The following is a 19,338-nucleotide window of genomic DNA, read 5'->3' on the forward strand; positions in this document are numbered from 1 at the left end:
ACCATACAAACAAACAAACAAAAAAACCCGCAAAACCATGTACATGTTGTAAATAAATATTACTGTATATGGCATTGCATTTAGCTTTCAAACATTATCAAATGCTTCATAATTCGGCTCCATTTAATACACACTATTCTTCAATTAAACCCTATCTACTTGAAATATTGACTAAGTAATCCTGTAAACCTTTCAGAGATTGATATATCTACCATGCTCAGAAGTCAGAAACACTAAGAATTATCTGCACGCATATTTTCAAAACTCTCTTCCCTCAGAGGGGGTTATTGAAATAGTAATGAGACATGATTCATCTATTTTAAAACTGTCTTCACTTGTAACTTGATACTTTATTCAACCAGATGAATATCAATTATTTTTAATTGTGTCACACCATACCTAGAAGAACATCATTTATTATTTGACTATGAAGCACAGAAGAAAATTAATTGACAATTAAATGATGAACGTACGTAGTAATGATGATCAAGTTTACAAATGATTGTAGCCTATGACTATCCACATTTCTGCATCATGGAAATATACAGGGCAGGGCCGGCAGAATGTTTGAAAGTGAACGGGGGGGGGGGGGGGGCCTACTATAGTAAAATGAATGGGAACAGAGATGTCAACAATTCGTTTTCAAGATGGGGTGGGGGGGGGGAGCAATGGTCGAACGAAGGAACATTTTTCTCGGGGCCAAGAGTCAGCCCTATACGTTAAATGTTTGATGTGAACACTCATGCATGGGAATGAAGCGGAGTTGTCGATGAAAAAGTAAGAAATATTAGTATTCAAGGACAATGCAAGAAGCTAATGTGGACTCTATATATCACGTCTTTTTTGTTTTTCATTTCTGCTTTTTCGTTGTGTATATATACAGAGATGGACAGAAGGGAGAGGGTTTGCTCCCACACTAAGGAGCTTTTGTTGAGTTTTTTTCAACATGAAATCCAAAGATCTGGTGCATATACTTTTTGTGGGATGATTTGGAAAGTTGTCAATAAAAAGTAAGAAAAATTTATGAGTCCTATTCAAGGACAATTTAGATAGCTAATGTGGTGTCTATCACCTCTTTTTCTGTGTCTACGTCTTGACTGTGTATAATACCAAGCCTACGGAGATGGACCAAAGGGGGCCAGGATGTATCTGCATTAATGATTTTGTAGTGTCCTATATTTCCTGCCAAAAAGTGGAGTCCCCCCCCCCCCACTCCAGTTGCACCGTCTGTAAATAATAATAAAAAAAAAAATTATGAGGAAAAAATCGGAAGTGGCACTGGCGGAGGGGGGGGGGGGAGAATCTGAAGGCTCTGTCCTGGGATTCTTCTCGTCAAGGGGAGGGGGGAACATTGATTCTTGCCCCATCCCCCCCCCCCCCCCCCCCCCCCCGTGCTGCCCGCCTCCCCATTTCAAGGCCCCTGCCTGATATACAGATCAGGAACTCATGTAGATTCCAGACACATATTTCCTTCTTACAACACAGTGTTAAATTAATATTACAGTGTACATATAAGATTTTTTTTTTAATTGTGTGAGTCACTTGTTAATTATGAATATTCATACATACGTTGCGTTTATATGTTACTGCGCATACCCCTTGCCTAATATGAATATTGATAAGAATTAGCTTCTAATTCTACCTTCGCTCCTTTTTCATTGCTTCTGAGGGAGGAGAAGTTACCAACGCTCTGCTGAGTGGTGAAAAACGGTGCGAAAACGTGACGTTATTATCTGTATTCCGTGTGTCATGTACTTTCTGTGATGCACTGCTTGACCCATTATGGAAAAATATATAAATACATATCATATGATTTGTGAATATATCTTTTCTCGGTTGTGTAGAGGGGGACTTTCGTTTCACGTTCAGGGACAGCAGTTTGAGAGAATCACAGTCCCATGCATGCTTATTTGTGCTGTATATCGTTTCTTACTTTTTCTGAGGATAAAGATGTTTTTGTTAAAAACGCGCTAGACTCTAGACGAAGTATGGAACAGTGTTGAAAAGAGAAAAGACTTACGTTATCAATAATATGATACCATTGTCAATTATTGTAGTCGTCTATTGTCTATTATTAATTTACTATAGTAAATTTTATAGACTACTACTAGTGTAGATGTCCAGACCCAAATTTTATAGGTTCTACAATACTAAATTTACTACAAAGTGCAAGGGACAATAATTTCATCATGTATCCCTTGAAAAGAGCAAATAGATCTAGTCTAGCTGATGTTTAGGAGACTATTAAATATGCCAGGGGCAGATCCAGGAATTCCGTAAAGGGGAGGCGCCTTTACAAAATAAAGGGGTGGGGGGGGGGGGGGGTGCACGCGTCCTTCCCCCTCCCATTTTTTTCTTTTTATTTCTTTTGTTACCCGGTACTAAAAATAAAGAGGGGGTGCGCGCCCGGCCCGGTGCACACCCCTCTGGATCCACCACTGCATACATAGCCCATGATGTACATGGTGACAAGTTGGCAAGGTGGCAAGCAAAGAAGAAAAAATGACAATGTCAATGGTCAACGTCACACCTGTTCCCTCAAATCATAGGTGGCATCATCAGAGATACCAGGGACACTACAGATTCTGTCATTGTGCCAAGAAAAGTACCCTATAAATATAGATTCTATGTCATTTTCATATGCTTCTTCTACTTGTTGGAAAATTACAATAAAATAACAATTTCCTGAAATTAAATGAGGAATTCAATGAAACAGATGTCAGATTTCCTCGATACTCGGTGATTCTTGAAAACCTATATTGTGAAGTATGGGACCTCTTAATGGAGATAGAATTTTTAGAAGAAATACACTCTATTTAGGCACAGTATGCCTAAAATCAGACCCTTTTAGATGCTTTTTGTGGACTTGGATGGGTAGCAAGTCAGATGGAGAATGACCTCCCCCTTCTCGTGGGTTCTTGTCCATTGTTACTATTAAAGCAACAATATTGCCTCTGATCAGAGTGTAATCTGAAGGACAGATGAGAAGGCATCCTAGAGTAGAAGTGGAAGTATTAGAACTGGATGCTGCTGTGTTGACTGTAACATAACCTTGATGATTTGAACTGAGTAATGATTTGTATATTAGAGATTATTTAGCTCTTTATCCCAAAATGCAGAAGCCAACTGGCCTGCCTTTTTTCCACTGTCGCTCTAAAAGAATAATTGTAGAAAGTCATCTTTATTAAGCCTTTCATTTTGTTGATGTTGTTGTGTATTGTAGGGTCCGTGCAAAGACATGCAACACTTCTCCGAAGTTAGTGATTGCAGTGAATTTTTAAGAACAGAAATGTGAGTTTGTCATTAGTATACAGTAATAAGTAATTATGTGATATTGATGTTTCTTTAGTAGTTCATATTGCTAGGGAACATGACTTGAGTATGGAGTGTTTAGGAACCATGATTCATCATCGATGAGGATTAATTTTCATTAACAGGATTGATGGCACAGTTATGCATACTTTTGTAAATGGATAAACTTTAAACAAGATGGCTTCACCTCCACAAGATACAAAATAAAATCATCTGCATTCCGTGTTAATGCGCTTAGAAACATCAGTATTAAGCACTATATTAGTGTTATTTAGTACGGTAGTAGTAGTAGCAGTAGTAGTAGTAGTAGTAGTAGAAGTAGTAGTAGTGGTAGTAGTGGTAGTAGTAGTAGTAGTCGTAGTAGTAGTAGTAGTAGTAGTAGTAGTAGTAGTAGTAGTAGTAGTAGTAGTCGTAGTAGTAGTAGTAGTAGTAGTAGTAGTCGTAGTAGTAGTCGTAGTAGTAGTAGTAGTAGTAGTATAAACAGTATTTCTTTGCAGGAGTGTGTTTGAGATCAGTTCTTTGCTCACACTTTTATTCAGATTGAGTCATGCTGACGCCGGCCTTTGAACTGCATCAGGACCAGGCCTTCCTGACAGTGATCATTAAGGCTCGCTATGCCAAGGTCTCGGAGACTGAGGTGTTTGTAGATGGAACAGACTTCAAATTTTATTCAAAGCCGTACTTCCTGAGGTAAGCGATGCTTTATCACCATTACCTTCCCTTCTCCTCTGATAAAGAGGGCAAATTTGTTTAGGTTTATGGTGATAAACAAGCAGCTTGGTGCAAGTTTGATATGTGTAGAGGACCCTTGGTTTAAAAAATACAAACAAATTAAGATCTTGTCATTTGACACATAGCATTGTAGGCCTCAGTTCAAATTTGTTCAAGTTTGGTTTTTGTAAATGCGACAAACAAGATATTGGCATATGAGAACTTTCCTTTTTCTATCTCTCTATCTCTCTCTGTCTTTCTTATAGTGTGTGTAAGAATGATGGTCTATTATGCAGAGAAGGAATTCAAGATGTAATACAACATGCCTATAGTGATTTGTATTTAATCACGCTTCAAAATGTCATAGGAGAAAATGTCTGCAGTTGTCTATTTTGATGTCAATTGAATGGATATAAATGTTCTTGATAGCAAGTAGTCCTTGAATGAATGCTCGATATTCTGCATTTTCTGTCCTATTGTTTATGAACAGGTTAAATCTTCCTGGTAGGGTTATTGAAGATGGCAGAGAGAAGGCGGCTTATGACACAGAAAAAGGTAATGATATATGTCACTACCATCCTGAACTACAATTTTAGATCAATGAATAAGTATAAATCATTGTACAATAACTGCACGTGTAGGCTATAGTGAGGATTATATCAAATGCAAAAATGAACACACTGATGAATATATATGAAATGGATAAGTCATTAAAGGGGCAAATGAAATGTAGGTCCCACATTTTGCTTTGTTCCTTTGGTTACACTTTGTTTTGGCAAGTAAAGGATGTCATATGGAAGTGGATGGTTGTTGACGTACATGTAGATTTTGGTCATGTCAGCTTACAGAGTTTAGTCCCCTTCTCACACTGAATGAAGGAGATCACAGACATGTGTGCAAGATGTTGTCACGAATTGACACCGATGATATCGTAAATACACTATTACCCTTGGACAATGTGATATTTTCGTGTGTTGTTAAATTTCCGGTCCAACAGTGATTTGCAAAATTCACAAAAATGAAACCCTCGCAAAAATAACAGCTTATACAGTACATGAAAACCTGCAGTGTAAGCTGCTCTTCCACGTGGAAAATATGAATCTGATCGGAAGAATCTCACATGGAATAATACTCTCTCATTTGCGAAGTATTCCATCATTTATAAGTAGGCATCAAGAGTACACGCTGTATATGTGCATCAACATGGATTTTTTGTTTTGTGTTGCTTAATTTTTATTGACATGATACTGTATTCTTGAGCAATGCAAATAGTGTGCTACATGATCAACAGTACAAATGATTTCTCACAGACTCTGTACAAGGTAATTATGAGAGACAACAAGGTTTCATCCTGTGTGTGACATTGTTGATGCTCAGCAAGAAAGCAAGCTTTGTAATGCTGTTATGCGCTGTGTCGGTGTGCAGGTTCATTCACCATTAGAGTGCCCAAGGAAACCCCTGGAGAACACTTTGAGGGCTTGGATCTCCTGACCAGGCTGCTAGCCCCTCGTGGAGCGACATCAGCTGCAGAACCACATATTGAAATTATAGGTACGATTTTGAGAAAATTGTGAGCAAGCACAGGCCTTCAGAGCACAGATCAGAATAGAGACAGCCGAATCCTATTTCTCTTCTTCATCTGGCTTTTTTTGATAGTCATTGTGAATAAAAATGTGGATATTTTTTCTTTGTAGTTTTTAAAGTAGGGTCCTATAAACCCACTCCAGTTTTCACAATACCATGGGCACTTGTGTGTCTTGGATGGAGCAGATAGCAGTAATGCATCAACTCAAACTGCTTTCTAGCCTTGAAAAAGGGAATGAAATGCTTTCCTCAAATTCATTTCTATTGTTTATCAGGGCTTGAGCCATCTCCGAGATGTATTATTATGAAAACAGATAAGTTACAGTGATGATGATAGTTTGTGCTTGCAAGCATTTAGTTTGATGCATTGTGTCTTATCTGGTGCTTGTTTTCAGAAATATGCATGTTTTCATACCATGTTACATATGTGATAAGGGTTCACTTTCAGTGTAGTATATCCAAATCTTCAGCATGAAAATAATTCCCTTTCTCAGTATCAATTGACACAATTAGAATGTAACATATCACATATCACATACTGTAAGAGATAAAGTGCTAATCATTAATGTACCAGGTTTTTCTTTCTGAAAAAAAAAAAATATGAATGCAGGAGATGCAAGAGTCACTCAACCATGTGATAAGGAGCATCAAATTGGCCAACCAGATTTGCTGGGTCACTCCGGGGAGAGTGTTGTCATGGGGAAGGAGGAGAAGGAGGAGGAGGCAGAGGAAGATTTTGACTGGCAGCTGGAGCAGCATCCATACCATGGTGATGAGGATGATAAAGATGTGGGTCTAGCTCAGGAAGCCAGGTACGGCTTTGCCAACAGACGGAGTGGGGTTTTCAAGAGACTGCGGGTGAGTTTGGATTGTTAGCTGTGCATGTATTTCACACATATTGTTGGAAATAAGCCCACGTTTGCACACTTTGATCAAATAGTGAACTGTGGGTGAATTAACATAATTGTAAACTAATGAACTACAAATCTGCAAGGTGATAGGATTGCAATGTTTTTGAGCATTCAAAGTTAGAAGTACAAGACAGTGGGTGTTCCAATCTCATGCAGAATGCCAGAGAACAAAATTGCATTACATCCATCATGCCTAACAGAAGCCACCTATTCACTCATGCTTTGTCTAAAAAATTGAGTGGTTTTTTCCCTCCATGCTGCTGTCCCTGAACTCCCTTCTAATGTTAACTTTTCGGTATCACAGGTTTCAAAAAAGGCAAAGATGAAAAATTACCATCTCCTGTTTGTAATTTTTGAATTTCTAGGATGAAATCTGTGGAGTGGTGGACATCCAGGAGGCAGACTCTGTCTCGTTGCCTGAACGCAAGCGAGCGAGGTTGAATGCCGAGAGGGACAAGTTTGACGACAGCCACTACCTGTGAGTGATCTTTCAATGAATGGCACATAGCACATATATACTCCCACCTTTCACCTTATGTACTTTAATACTCTAAGGGAGTTTCAAATACTCTTAGGTGTGACAGAAAATATTGAGCAGTTGAATTTTCAGTTCTTGGCATTACAGAACAAAGTTTGCCCATCAAGTGAATTGATCAAAATTTTACAGATATGTAGAGGAGTATGTAGGAGCCATCTGATATTTTTTCCTGTTTTTAATGTTGATCTCTACAGTCATCAGACCCCCAAAATATGCGTTAAGCTTTATCCTGTCGAAGGTATTTTTTCCCCTGAATGTCTCATAATGACACACACTGTAGATCATGATGTCAGATACTACCATGATGTTTCAAACTTTACGTGCGTGGTGATGATGTGGAAATTCGGAAGCACATTGCATGCTGAAGAAAAATCATCTCATCTTTGAAAAAACATCTCTCAACCCATTGTTATCTGAACCTCAACATCAAATTTTTCTTCCCTGAAATGCTGAAATTGATATCTGCCCTCTTGTCTCTGGCCGCTGCAGTGCTGATTTCTACCAGGAGGATGCCATTTTGCCTTTCCTGCAATACAGACCACCCTGGGTGCACAACTACCAGAAAATGAGAGAGAAGATGACGAGGGCCGGAGACTCTGAGGAAGCTGGCAAGGTTTCGATAGATGGTGAGATGTCCTTGACAGCTGTGAATGGTTGTGATGTTTTATTATGTTTAATTCCGACCAGTAGCCCCCTCCCAACTGCTTATATTGAAATCAGTAACAAATTTCACAAAGACAGTATGTTCTAGTGCATTGCTGTGCAGTTTAATACACTGTATTTGATTTGTCTTTTGTATGTCCGATATTTTTACTGTGACTGTATGCTCTGTGTCATGTTTAACACAAGCAAAGTTCCCCTGACTTCATTTGCTTTCTTCTCCATAAGACAATTGCTTGTTTACACTGTCATACACAATGTTCAGTCACCATGGGTCTCATATATTTTCTTTGTGCATTCAATGAGTTGTGAAATTATTACCTTTTTAACAACATGAAAGAATTATTTAAATAGATGTTGAGGAATTGTGAATGAAAGAATAAAGCTTAAGGAGGAAGATGTAGAAAGAGATGGAGAGAAAGGGAAAGGGAGAGAGAGAGAGAGAGAGAGAGAGAGAGAGAGAGTGAGAGAGAAGGAAATAACTGAGATATGTTGTTTTCCTCAGTACACACAATCATTGAAAGTTTATTTTTGTTTTCTCCGTACCAAGTGACGTTCTTGGAAGAAGAAAAGGAGCTGATGCGGAAGTTACCGAGGAAGGAGTACATCCTGAACAATGTTGAGGAGAGAGGAGCCCTGTTGGGTGTGGCTGACATCCTCTTTGCCTATGCCTATAATGTGAGGACCAATGAAGGTGAAAACTCTGTAAGTTCTGTGTTTATTTGCACTTCTATTTTTTTTTCTTGTAAGATAGTGTTGGAGTGTTACAATAAAGCTGTACTGTATGGGGATCTTATCTTCTTTTCTTTTTATATCACCCTCTTCAACATGTCATTGTCTTGTGTAAGAAAAAAAAGAAAGAAATATGACAGGTTACAACTTTGAACTTACGAGTTTCTGCAGCTGCCGTGGCAACAGCTGAAGATGCCCTCCATATATCTGTGGTGAAATGGGGCAATGGTCTTTTGGAGCAGAGCATATGTAACCCGCTACAACAAAAGGATCTAGGAGTCGGGGGAGGACAATTTTCTGAAAATGACATGACATTATTCCCTTACTCTTCCACTTTAATTTCATATATAACACAACTCATAAAAGTACTCGGTTGCGGAGATAATTTTAATAGCGCATGTCTCATTTATAAAATTACGTCCGGCAAGTAATATGAAGAAACCAAACACTGAAAGAGATATTGTTTACCAATGCAAGAGGGTTGGTTTAATAAAGTGGAGAACTGTTTTATTTAGATATCGAAAAGGGTTAAAACCCAAACATTGTTGTATTTGACGATTGTTTGTGGCAAAATGTTAATGTATGATTGAGTATGCATGTGATTATTTGTATGTATGTATGTATGTACAGTAATTTTTTTTATAAAACAGATTTCTGTGAGCTACATGTGAAGTTTGTTTTTTTAGTCATGTTGTGCATCAAAGAGAAATTTGCTTTTATACTTAAACTCAACATGGTTACGTTAAGTATTTTTGTGTGTGTGTGTGTTCTTGTTAAAGGGGCATATTCCAGACGATTTTCATAATTTCACGTAATGTAGTACATAAATTGACAGCTCGATGTACACATCTGTCGAATTTATTGTGGTCCTTGGGCAGAGAAACCAATACTCTGAAAAATCTCAAAAACAAATTACACTGAACAGTGTTGGTGACATAGGAGCCTCACATATTTCAGAAATGTAGCAGTGTAATTCTATTACAATACCGCTTGCTTAACAAGTTCACCTATGTAGAATCTATGCATGCCTTTTTCTTTTGTTCTGCTTCCTTGAGTCTCAAATCATGCATTCCCGTGGTGAGGCTGCCATGTCATCATCCTTGTTCATTGCAATTTGTTAAAAATTTTGAAAACTTTATTTTATTCCTCGTCCCAATCACTATAAATTCTGAAACTCTATACTCAGTTTAACTAATTTATAGTTGTTGAAAATTTGAAAGTCTGAAAATCATCCGGAGGTCTCCTTTAAGTTCTGGTTTCTTGAGGGTTTTGTTTTCCCTTTTTGACTTTGGAAGAGCCACGACTGCTTTCATCTGTTCTGCATATAGCAAGCCTAGAGGAACTTAAATCATGCGATTTCCGAACGTCAATCGGATTATGCGTTATGCTTCTGCAGGACTGAAGCTATGGTATTGTTTTGTGACTGCACATGCACTACAACTGTCAGATCTAATCAATGACGAACGCTGTGAGATACATTCTGGCAGATGAGGGGGCGGGAATGTAGTTTACTGAGCAGAAAGTACGATTATTCATAAACACACTCATAATTTGGAGCAAAAAAAAAAGGAAAAGAAAGAAAGAAAGAACAATAAAAGGAAGAAAGAATGAAAACCTTGCAGTAGGTCCGCTTGAATATGGAATGTCATATATACATACTATTTAGTGATTTGTCAATTCAAGTGAGCCGAATCCGCAATTTAATCTTGTTTCAGAGACGGAAATTCTGTGGCAACATCGTCGAATCCTAGGGTATAATCGAGTCAGTAAGAATGGTGAGCTCATACATAGATCAGACGATGAAGACAAGAGAGAGAGAGAGAGAGAGAGAGAGAGAGAGAGAGAGAGAGAGATAATATCGTGAGAGATATCTTACTTCCTTCGTACTGTCATGTAAGAGCTCTTCTTCTCTCCGCATTATCTAAGCATATCATTTTGTAATATTTTGTCTCTTTTTTTTTGTCGTATGGAGACACACGTTTTTCTCCTGTCAAGTTATTGCGTAGTTCTTTATTCCAAATTTCTCTCCCTAGCAGACACAAAATGACATAATATGTTATATATCTTAGATCTGTTGACATTTCCATTATAAACTTCATGCGTCACATCAAAGTGATACGGAAGTATGAAAAAAACACACACACGCACACAAAAGCATGATTCTAAGGTTAAAATTGTATGCTGTGGTTGTTCGTGCATTTGCATATGAAGTGGGTCGCTGCGTAAAGTTCAAAAATTCCTTTGTTAAAACAGTCTGTGGTTTTTGTCATGTATGTGTGTGTTTGTATGTGTGTGTGTGTGGTGTTGGAGGTGTGTGATTGTGGCCTGTGGGTATGGTGTGTATGTACTAGGTGTTACAAAAAACATTTCCCAATTTTGATCCTTAGTTAATAGTTCAAAAACTATATATCAGATAATACTGACATTGATATGAGCAATGGCTGAGTAGTGAACAATTTTGTTGGAGGTAATTTAAAAATGATAACATAAATCAGTTTCATTCAATTCAAGATTTGCTTTAAGTTAGGTTCCAGATTTCGCTCTGTTTTCAACCCTCTGGACAAAATTTTGATTTTGCACAGGGGTCAATATTGGTGTGTATGAGAGTGTGTGGTTAACACCCAGACAATGGTCCTGAACAATGGCCAGGATTGGAATTACATATTACATATTCATGAGAAATTCCACCATCGAATCTAGTCTTTATTCATCCTGAAATGTAGTGTATGCAAGCACAAGAAAGCATGTGTTTATTTTTTCCATGTGCATGCATTTTATCCTTTACCATGAATTCAGTCTAGCAGTGCCCAGGGGAATCCATCATATATTATTAATAAAGCATTCATGTGCCTTGGAGCAAGAGTCAAGAAGCCTGGTCAGCAGAGCTCTGAAAAGGTGGTATTCGTGGTATTCATGTCTATTGTGCAGGGTCATTGTAAGCACACACTCACATACACATCATTGGTTCTTGTGTAAAGTTCAATTTTGTACAGAGGGTTCAAATTTGACCAACATCTGGGACTTAACTTTAGAATTAATCATGGATTTAACGAAACTGATTCAAGCTCTGATATTCAAATCACCTTCAACTAAGTTGTACACTATTCAGCTATTACTCATATCAATGACAGTGTTATCTGATGTATAGTTTTCGAACTATCAAGGATCAAAAGTGCGAAATGTTTTTGTAACACCTAGTATATGTGTACAGTGCATGTTGCATGACGAATAAAACACCACATGTGGTACAACTGTTTTACCGGGCCAGCGGGATCCGACGTTAAGCATAGAGCATCAGCATGCCTTACTTTGAACATTGCTGAAACAATTCTTGAAGTTTCTGAGGAATCGATGTTGAAAAAAAAAACAAGTTACATTGCGTCCTTATGAGGCCAGGAATGACATTATTACGAACTTCGCTGTTGTTGGTCGGCACACACACATGTAAGTGTATTACTAATCTTCCGGTATGTTCTCTCCTACTAGTATTCTCTGCCGCGCCTTTTCAATCAAGATGACGCCACGCATTACTTTACGGGCACTCACGAAGAAATCTTTTGCGCATTCCATCATATCGCGCTTCTTTCTTTATTTTTTTCCATCACCGTGATGTTCATTTGCTGCTTGTCTCATTCCAATCATTCTCGATGGTAACGACTAACATGCTGGAAAAGTGATCTCCACTTTATCCCTTGATCGCGACACTCTCCACATTAAGCTATGTGTTTGTTGGTAGTTTCTTTTTTGAAGATATTTGCTTTATCTCTGAGAGTCATCTTCATAATATGACCCTCTTCAGGATCTCATAACATTTCATGTTGCTTTCCTGTCTGGTCTTAGAATTGAAAGCTACTACACTTTGTCGTACCTTGACACTCGAGCTATATATATATATATATATATATATATATATATATATATATATATATATATATATATTTGTGTATGTGTGTGTGTGTGTGTATGTGTGTGTGTGTGTGTGTGTGTTTCATGGTGTACGTTACCCTCTATACCATCCCCCTCTCGCAGTATGTAACAATGCATGTTCATCTAATTATCTAATTCATCTCAATCTAACGATGTATATCCTTTTACCTTATCTCTTTATTAACCACACAGGCATTACAGTGTATATTTACCTGTTTGTCAATGTAAATTAAATCTCAACACTAAACTCATGAATCCATGGCTATATCTTTGCGGCACGTACCCTTGTTACATTTCAACCGACTTTGTGCGAAAGGAATTGTGTTATTTTGGCGCAAAGGTGCACTCAATATTGGATGGTACAAATCCAGCCCCAATGGAGTGTTTCTTTTTTCCCACACAGACAATTAATCTCCTTATATGCCATTCTTATCACAAACGCAAAAGTAATAATGATAGCAATGATAATATTAATAATAATAATAATAATAATAATAATAATAGTAATAATAATAATAATGAAGGTCACTTTCGACATTACAGGTCACACAAACGCGCACAAAATCAAATATCACACCAGATTATTTTGCTTTACCGTGCAAAACTTCTTTTACTCTCGGAGAGTCCCTCCCTTCACGTTATTCCTCACCTTCGTTTCCAAACGAGGAAACTGGCGGGCCCCTCTCTCCGGATCGTTTGATTTCATGCACGCCCCCCCCCCCCCCCCCCACCCCCCGTCCTTCCCTCAGTAAGGCTACTAAGCTTTCCCAGCAACCCCTTTTACTCCCTGGCCGGACGCGAAATGTCCGAATCCATCCGCAATTGTAATGATGAGTTATTAACGGTTCGGAATGAATAAATCAGGCCTCATTTGACTGTCTTTCTCGAAATAATCACCGGTTTATCGACATTGCTTGGTGATGTCACGATATTTATGTGTTCAGTAAATGTCACTGCGCTCACTAAGATTGATAGTAAACGGAAAGAAAAAAGAAAAAGAAAATCCATACACATCGAAAAATTATTTCTTGCGTTGACAGTGACGGAGAATGCCAGAAAGAGGAGCGTAACAGGTGATCCTTATTCACAGAAATTTTATTATACGTGAGTGCATCTATCTATCTATCTATCTATCTATCTATCTATCTATCTATCGATCTATCTATCTATGTCTGTCTCTAGATCTATCTATCTGTCTATCTATCTATCTATCTATCTATCTATCTATCTACGTCTATCTATAGATCTATCTATCTTTCTATCTATGTCTCTATCGTTCTATCTATCTAGCTATCTATCTATATCTATTTATCTATCTGCTTATCTATCTATCTATTTCTATCCATCTATCTATCTACCTATCTATCTATCTACCTATCAATCTATCTATCTATCTATCTATCTATCTATCTATTTATTAATCTATCTATTTGTATGCATCATATTCATCAATCCATAAACCGTTAATGCATTTTAGCCAACAAGTTATTTTCATTGCCGAACTTCTTTCTAAAGGCTTCCCCTTCTTCAAGTCTTAGGTTACAAACTAAAGCCTTGAGGAAAGAAAATACATATATATATATATATATATATATATATATATACTGTAATGCATATAGTTTTTGTGTTTTTTCAGTGACCTTGCCGATGGATGTACGTGATATCATCTATCTCACCTCGCTGTTGATTGATAGGTGACTGCAGTGTCCGTCACTATTTGTATTTGTCCCAGTCCCGTGTGTACACTTCTGCAAAGGTCGTAACAATGCAGATTTAAACAAGCACAGTTACAATGGTGGTGATGTGTGTGTGTGTGTGTGTGTGTGTGTGTGTGTGTGTGTGTGTGTGTGTGTGTGTGTGTGTGTCGCTCTCTCATCTACACTGATAGAGCGATTCATTATGCCATGCAAGAAGAAAAAAATGCAAGATTTTCACCCATCCATTCCATTTTCATAATTACCTGCGTCGAGACGAAAAATGCAATGCAGGAGACAAGGTAGCTATCAATCTCCACAAAATTTCAAAGGGAATTCCGAAATAGTTAAAAATTTGCCCATAAAGAAATATTAAAATGTTATAGGCGCAATAGAAAAGAAAATATCAAAATAGGGCAAAAATTACGGAAGTCATAAAATTGTGAAGTTTCACTAATATCTGCACAACAGTTATCGAAAAGTTTAAGAATATGCCAATCGGTGAGCTGATGATGTCATCACCTCACAATAACATTTCCCATCGATCGTGTGCAAAAAAAAAAAAATGCTGACAAAAATTAATTTTATCTGCTATGAAAGTGTGAAACATTATGTTATTTCTGCCTTGACAACTTCAAAATAATCATCATTCAGATGTATTGATATGCATAATTGCAAGTGAAAAATGGAAATTTCAATATTTTGTGTACAAACAATATGAAAAGTTGTTAGGCAATGACATTATCAACTCAGTCATCTGCATATTCATATTGACTGTTCAAGAAAAAGTGTTTTGTGAAAATTAACTAAACTTCACAAATGATAACTTCCTTCATTTTTATTATATTTTTAACAGATATCCACTGCTGTGTTTAAAGAATTTAGCTCTTTCTTATCAGACTAGTCTGGAATTCCCCTTTAAAGTTACAGTTTGATGGGGAGAAAATATCCTATCGACCTTTGATTCGAAAAGGAAATTTCATATTCCCATAATTTCTCCTTACTCTGAGCAAAGGCCGGTCATAGATATCACCGAATTCTGGAAACCCCTGGGGCAATTTGTGAGATATTACAGTCTTTACCACTATTTGATTCATTTATTGCAGACCCTTTTGAATTCCCTCTATCCACGAGGTCGATTTAAGCGTTTATTTCATACATTGTTAGGAAGCGCTGATTGCATCAAAGTATAGTTTTGTTCAGCTGAGTTTGAAATGAGGAAGGAATTTGTATGAATGACACGTACCAGTATGGTCACTGATTAGATTCATGAGTAACCCTACATGTGTATACATATACACACACGCGCGCACACACACACACACACACACACACACACACACACACACACACACACACACACGCTTACATGCCTACAAGTGAAAAAAAAAAACAAGCATAGAGAACCTCTAGGAGAGATCAGTTTTAATATCGCACATATAGAATACAGTACAGGTGCTGGACTAACGGTAGTTTGTATCGATTTGCGAAAGATAAAGGTCGAACACACAGAAAATTTTTGAAAGCGATTTGTGTACAGTAGGTCCACCCCCCCCCCCCAAAAAAAAATGCAATCGGATTGCCGCCTTGATAACTTTTAATGTGATTAAGCTATCTGAATGCTATGTCAGGGTCTAGAAATGTAACATCTTCCCTATAGTTTGCAGAAAACCCCATTCAATTTGCTTAAGTGGTCACGGAGAAATGTGGATCGTTGTAAAGAATGTCATGGATCTGTTTCTTCCAAGTTTGGCACTTGGATACTCTTGGAGCTGCAATGGACAGAACCTGGAGAAAAGAGATTCCTGACATACTCTACAAGGATCATCATTTCTCTTTGACCACTACAGCAAATTGGATCCTGGGGTTTCCTGCAAGATGTAGGTAATAAGTTATAGTTTCATACCCTGACATTGTATTTGGATTAATTCACTATTCTTAAAGCTGTTGCCGCGGAAGGTCTCGTTGTGATTTTTTATTTATTTATTTATTTTTTTTTTTTTTTTGGGGGGGGGGGGGACATACGGTATATTCCAGAGAACGAACATACACCATTGTGCACTTGATGAATGGCTGCAATAGCGCAATATAAGCTGATGCGTTCAGGACCCGCAATACCTTGCCACATATACGAAGTGGTGTGTTGTTGTTTTTTGACCTATACTATGGTTTCATTCTTTCGATTACGGCTGATGTTGTGTCAATAATTAATCTTGATTGAAATGCAAATCAATGGTTGACCAACAGCCGAATTTCCGATAGTAGATTTAAAGTAACAACGCTGTGGTTGCAGTTCAAGCCGATGTGATGATTTTTGTGCCAATAAAATCGATGCAGAGAATACCTGCATAAACACCCATACAACATCCACTTCGCAGAGACTTTGTCCGGGGTGCATGGTAACCTGTATAGCTGTCACAGTGTACATCCCGCTATACGTATTCTGTAACTATCTTCGGATAACCGTACTCTGTTAATCTTTTTTTTTTTTCACTTGTGCTTGTGAGTTACGTGTAGTTTGCATCAGCTGAAATTTCGTGTTCCTGAGGGATTATCACTGTGGTAACGGAGAATAGGGGGAAGGAATGAGATGAGAGGGATGGAGAGTATAGTGATTGGGGAGGCAACGACCACTGGGCGTGTGTGAAGCATGTAATCTTTATCGTCATTCCATGGGATTCGATCGTCCGCTCCTCGGATCATAATCGTAGAACTTCTTTCCGGGCAGCATTTGGCGTCTTTTCACATCTCTTACCGTGGCTCTCCCTCTCCCTCCCTCCTCCTCTCTCTCTCTCTCTCTCTCTCTTCTCTCTCTCTCTCTCTCTCTTTCTCTGTGTGTCTCTTTAAGTCTATCTCCGTCTCTCTCTCTCTCACAGTAACAAGACGTTGCCTTTAATCAGGGAGTCGTGTGCGCCATTAGTACACGCTTCCCTTGGCCCAGGATAGAAGGTGCGCCGGGGGAGCGAGCGTCTGATGCAATCAGCTTTTATCAGAGATAATGCACATCCCGTTTTATGTTTTCAGCATCCATTTAGCAATGAGAAGTGTGGAATTCCCCATGAAAGTGGGGAGTAAAAAAAAAAAAGAAGAATTCGCCCTTTCCTCCTTTTTCTTTATAAACCAGGGATTGGATGGTGGTGTGGAGGGGGGACACGTAGACAATGCGACAATAAACAAGGGGGCAAAAACGCAGCGCCAGGGCCGTGATTGACGAAGATAACAAAAAGCGATGCAGGTCTCTTCCTTTCTTTTCTTATCTTCTTCTGTTGCTTTTTTTCTCTTTTTTGTGCTCTTTTCTTTCTCAGAGGGCTAGGAGATGAAAGGAGGACGCAGATTCTTCAAATGCCCAAAATTGAGAGGGAAAGGCGGTTTCGGATTCGTCCTTCCCAACTTGAGATGAAGGTGAAACGAATCTAGGGGTAATCTCTGTATTTACCAGCCTTATGAGTCCGGTCTCAGAAAATATCTTCTTCTTCTCTTTTTTTTTTCTTGAGGTGCGGTGCATGCAGAAAGATTGATAGGATTCGCGCTAGAGAGACTCAGAGATAGAGCATGATATTTTGGAAGATTCCTATCAGCCCTCCCCATCCCCCATCCCCCCCCCCCACCCCGTGCTCAAAACAATAATGAACATCAATTTGTATGCAAATACAAATCCCGAGAAAGCGTGAGACAAGGGTGAACAAGAAGGAATGCATGGCAGTCATGTTCAACGGGGGAGAAACACGTACGAAAATGTCACTGCCGACTATGAAAGGTCTGGTGGTACAACTTTTGAAAGACGCCCGTATAGCCGTCAACAGTATAAACTATACAATATGTACCAATCTCCGCCACTGGAACTATCTGCTGGTAAAACCCCTTTGAAATTAGAGAAGAAATGATAAAGACAATGTGAAGCTTTCTCAGAAGACAGCGGAAGTGATGTGGCAACAAGTAGCCTTGAGCAAGATAAAGAACATTTGATATCGCGACCAATCACTTACCATCAAGCGTGGTACTTCAGGTGTAGTTTGTTCCTATATATGAGGGGAAAATATCATTTATAACGGTCCTATGGAGGACAAAATATCATTTATAGCGGCTCTGTGGAGGGTAAATATCATTTATAATGGTCAAAGTGACAAAACGTTTGCCTTGTGTTTATCATTATATATGTGAGTTAAAGTTACACCGACATGGCGGTATTTTCCAGGTGTAATATAGACTTCAACATTCCAGAACTTGGCAAAGGTTTCTTTTGCAACTCATGCGCCTCATTTTTCGGGCTGATGCTCTTCGGTTCTGTCTGTCTGTCTGTCTGTCTGTCTCTCTGTCTCTGTCTCTGTCGCTCTCTTTCCTTCTCTCCCTCCCCCTCCTATATCCACCATCTTTATGCCCTTGAAAATGCCGAAAACTTAATCCGACTGGACACGCTAGGGAGTTTCGAAATACCAAAACATACCTCTCCGGTACCGAATCAAAAGGCAAGAAAAACACATTTATCAGACTCGATGACAGCGTCTTCTCGTGGTTCGTGGCATACAAGATGAAATTAGAGACCCGTTTGTGATGCACGAATGATGGGCGAAGAAAAACACCGGCGACGAAAGAAGAAGAAGCGGTGATGATGGGGGTGGGGTGAAGAGATGGAGCCAGAAACACTGAGGAGACTCGAACGGAAGGGAAGCAATGTGGGTCAGCATATACAAGTCTAATTTATTTGATTTGTCGAGTGGCGTGCAACTGATATATACACGCATTAGCGGAATGGTGGAGCTACCGGGGGGACCCCGCCACGCGCGATCTTCGGGACGTTCGCGGAAAATGGCATTGATGAAAAATCATCGATTGATTGAATTACTACGCCGTGGATTATTTAGTCCACTTATGCTCCCTTAATACACACCCCCGTATCCACGGGGAGGGGCGAGAAGAGCACGCTCCTTCCGAGACATGCAAAATGTGGTAGGGACACGAACAGGGAACAGCTTGGGGCCGAGCTGGAACGTTCACTTTATCGTTACAACACGACCGTCCAAACACGAAACAAAACAAAACAACTATTTTATAAAGACGCCTCTTGCATGGTGTTTTGCAAAATGAAAGGTCAAAATGTGGTAGCTCACAAGTCTTTTTACAGTCAGGAAAAATAGGCGTCTGACCTCTGTTCTAGCTGTCGGTTTCCACAGCCAAATAGGGAAAATCTGCAAAGAAAGCATAAAAGGGATTTTTAAAAAAGTCTATTACGTAATTTTATATAGAAATGATAAAGACCGGCAGTTTTCCT

The 19,338-nt window shown here is 38.8% G+C and overlaps 1 protein-coding gene across 1 annotated transcript; it reads left to right on the forward strand.

Annotated features, from left to right (window-relative positions):
- Window positions 1-1,675: 1,675 nt before the first annotated feature.
- LOC139715800 (protein SHQ1 homolog) lies at window positions 1,676-17,280 on the forward strand. Its single transcript, XM_071627339.1, has 9 exons — window positions 1,676-1,710; window positions 3,852-4,002; window positions 4,514-4,578; window positions 5,449-5,574; window positions 6,218-6,465; window positions 6,884-6,996; window positions 7,546-7,682; window positions 8,267-8,421; window positions 17,194-17,280. Exons 2-9 carry the CDS (start codon window positions 3,860-3,862, stop codon window positions 17,278-17,280), a joined length of 1,074 nt encoding a protein of 357 aa, XP_071483440.1. The 5' UTR covers window positions 1,676-1,710; window positions 3,852-3,859.
- The last annotated feature ends 2,058 nt before the right edge of the window (window positions 17,281-19,338 follow it).

This window comes from Diadema antillarum, unplaced genomic scaffold (genome assembly GCF_040938485.1).
Source record: "Diadema antillarum isolate AM-2024a unplaced genomic scaffold, OU_Dant_1.0 scf00000055, whole genome shotgun sequence".
NCBI classification, from domain to species: Eukaryota; Metazoa; Echinodermata; class Echinoidea; order Diadematoida; family Diadematidae; genus Diadema; species Diadema antillarum.

What these genes read in the sequence shown, in the direction of transcription:
- LOC139715800 (XM_071627339.1), top strand. Translation starts at nt 3,860, where the DNA reads ATGCTGACGCCGGCCTTTGAACTGCATCAGGACCAGGCCTTCCTGACA. An exon ending in TGGCAAGGTTTCGATAGATG is followed by an intron (nt 7,683 to 8,266) that starts GTGAGATGTCCT and finishes CTCCGTACCAAG; the next exon opens with TGACGTTCTTGGAAGAAGAA. An exon ending in CCAATGAAGGTGAAAACTCT is followed by an intron (nt 8,422 to 17,193) that starts GTAAGTTCTGTG and finishes TTTATAAACCAG; the next exon opens with GGATTGGATGGTGGTGTGGA.